The sequence below is a fragment of the Poecilia formosa genome, unplaced genomic scaffold, assembly GCF_000485575.1.
Source record: "Poecilia formosa unplaced genomic scaffold, Poecilia_formosa-5.1.2 Scaffold1253, whole genome shotgun sequence".
Classification (NCBI taxonomy): domain Eukaryota; kingdom Metazoa; phylum Chordata; class Actinopteri; order Cyprinodontiformes; family Poeciliidae; genus Poecilia; species Poecilia formosa.
The window spans coordinates 15,687-18,728 of NW_006801192.1; the positions used below are offsets into that span (position 1 = coordinate 15,687).

A 3,042-nucleotide genomic window follows, 5' to 3' on the forward strand; every position below is an offset into this window, starting at 1 on the left:
CCTTTGTCTGTCTCTCTTCAGGTCTGAGGGGTTTGATGCTGTCAGTGATGTTGGCCTCTCTAATGAGCTCCCTTACTTCAATATTTAACAGTGCTAGTACTCTCTTCACCATGGACATCTATACTAAGGTCCGTCGTCACGCCAAAGAGAGGGAACTGATGATTGCTGGCAGGTAAAACTGTTCTGGCTTGATTTTAATATAAATACTGTTTGCATGCTTGACTCTAACCATGACTCTTTGTTTATTCTACCTTTCAGAGTGTTTATTGTGGTCCTTATTGGAATAAGCATAGCCTGGATCCCTGTGGTGCAGTCAGCCCAGAGTGGTCAGCTCTTTGACTACATCCAGTCAATCACCAGCTATCTCACTCCACCTGTGGCCGCTGTCTTCATGCTCGGCATGTTCTGTAAACGAGTTAATGAAACTGTGAGTTTCCTTTTAGTGTACAGTTGCTCTTATATTTGCAACATAAATGTGTCTTTAGTAGCATACATAGCAAATACAGGGACCATCAGAGGCTGTCTGGTTTGGGGGCAGACAGACCTGAACTGAGGATATTACCACGAGATAGATAAAGTTTAGTCATCTGCACAAAGAAGGCAGCCTCTTAAGACTTGGAGAAGAACTGAGATTGTTAAAAGTTTCTTATTGGAAAGGCTCTGCACATCATGGACCTGCAAAGGTTGAAATGCCTGTTTAATGTTGAATATATGAGAAGGATTATAGCTGTGGTGTAACAGACCTGGGTAGTGGTTCTCGTCTTTAAGGGAGAAAACCAATGAATCACTCTTTTTAGCCTTTTCATATAGAACAAAAAATATGGTAGTTTTCTTTCCAAAGTGACCATGAGGTTACAAACTATAGGTCCGATGGGCTTGTTATCTACTCAGTTTTAAGGTTGTGCATCCAGAAATGACTGTTATCTGATCAAACAAAACCCATATATACTTTGTGGATTCTGTAATTCAGTGTTTTGCAACCACTGTGCCGCGGCACACTAGTGTACCGTGAGTGATCATTAGGTGTGCTGTGGAAATTATCCAATCTCACCTACCGTATTTTCCGGACTATAAACTGCTACTTCTTTCCTACACTTTGAACATGCGGCTTTTCTGTGGATTTTTCTTCGACCACCAGGGGGCTCTTTAGCAGGAAGTGAATCATTGGAAGTCAAAATTAGAAATCAAAGAAGAACTCGCTAATTTTCATTTAGAACAAGTAGCAGGCACGACGGAGATATGTTTTCAAACTCATACGATGCAGCTTCTAAGTTGAGGAGTATAGATCTGGCAGTACAGGAGGGAAATAAAGCCGCTGCACGTAAACTCGGCGTGAACAAAACCCGATTTGGAGACGGAGAACTGCGTCCTTAACATATCCAGCAGTTATTAGGACGCAGGCCTCTGCTGGGTCCTTTTGGGAAACCGAGAGCGGCAGAGACACCAGCGGCCTGTAATTTTCCGGAGCGGCAGGGAGGTTTGAAGGTACATAAAGGGGGGTTTATAGTATGGTGCGCTCATAGTCCGGAAATTACGGTAATTGGTCTTAAAAGATTTTTCGAAAATGAATTAATTATCTGCAAATAATGCCATCTTTGAGTGTCTTTACTGTAGTAGTGACTAGCTGCGTAATCATGTAATTTTATTATCACTAGACGCCAGTAAGTACAGAACATTTTACATTAAAACAAGAGAATTAGTGATGCATGAATGTTACTACTTTCATGCATCACACACCACAGTGTTGTGGCACTGTTCAGGTGTATTTCTGAAGTGGAGATGTTAAGTGCAATTTGAAATAAGAAACGTAAAATATGGTAAAAATAAATGTTTGTGTTTATTTGATTCCTATTCAAGACACTTTGATAAGAATGACTATATATGTAATATAGGTGGCTACAGAGTATCTTTGTTTACATTTTTGGTTGGTGGTGTGCCTCGTGATTTTTTTCAATTAAAACAATGTACCTTGGCTCAAAAAAAGGTTGAAAAACACCGTTGTAATTTATAAAAACACATCTCTGTTTTGTTATAAGGAAAAGGTATTTTTAGTTTCTGTCACATCAACCAAAAATGATGTAACGTTATTTGGGAGTGTTATGTTGATGGAGGATTTTTGTCATCTTTTGACAAAGATGTCTTACCTATGTTAACTTCTGTGTCAAGCCAAATTTATTGCTGCAGCCATTCCAGATACCAGAGTTGTATTGATTTAAGCTATATGTCAGTAGGTGGATTATTGTTTTAATAGAGTGTTTTCTTTCTTTATTCCTTTCTTTCCTACTTTCTTCGTTTTACAGGGTGCCTTTTTCGGACTCATAATTGGTTTGTTAGTAGGATTATCCAGGATGATTACAGAGTTTATCTACGGAACAGGGAGCTGTGTCAGCCCAAGTAACTGTCCTACCATCATCTGTGGAGTGCACTACCTCTACTTTTCGATTATCCTGTTCACTGTCTCTTGCATCTTCATACTTGGAATCTCCCTAATGACCAAGCCCATCGATGACAAGCATGTACGTGACAGTTTTGTGATAAGAGTAGTTTAATATGTAACTTTCCAAATCCGTAATTGTTCACAGGAAGACTATCCATCATGAACTTCCTGTACAAACCCTTAAATGTTTTCTGCTCATGATTAAATTATATCCAAATTCTTATTAAAGTTGCAGGTACTTTGGGACGTTAAAGACTGAGTAAAATAAAATCTTAGTATGCAGTTTCTGAGTGAAGTTTAAGATGGTGAAGAAGTTAGCAGCTAAGTGTCATGCTGGGTTTTAGTTTTTGAGCCTACATGCAGAAACTCTCACAGAGAGGCAGAATAAGAGTTTAAATGTTTATTGACAAAGATCATAAACAGCCAAAACATCCGCAGACGGGAAGCTGCTGTTTTGAAGGCCGGTGTTAACGGGAAACGCGGATTGACGTAACACCTGCACGGCTGCACACAAAAGGAGAGTGGTGGTGAGTTTAATGACAGTAGGAAAACAGGCTACCAGTCCGGATTCAGAGCTTACTTGTAGTAATGGGTTCAGGTCGGGG

At 39.8% G+C, this 3,042-nt stretch overlaps 1 protein-coding gene across 1 annotated transcript in view; it reads left to right on the forward strand.

The window, feature by feature from the left end:
* Window positions 1–2,580, forward strand: part of LOC103132729 (sodium/glucose cotransporter 1-like) — a 5,937-nt gene extending 3,357 nt beyond the window's left edge. Inside the window, exons 4-6 of the mRNA XM_016667557.1 lie at window positions 22–172; window positions 259–427; window positions 2,301–2,580. Coding sequence (XP_016523043.1) covers window positions 22–172; window positions 259–427; window positions 2,301–2,549 — 569 coding nt within the window. The 3' untranslated portion in view covers window positions 2,550–2,580. The remainder of the gene's footprint in view (window positions 1–21; window positions 173–258; window positions 428–2,300) is intronic.
* The last annotated feature ends 462 nt before the right edge of the window (window positions 2,581–3,042 follow it).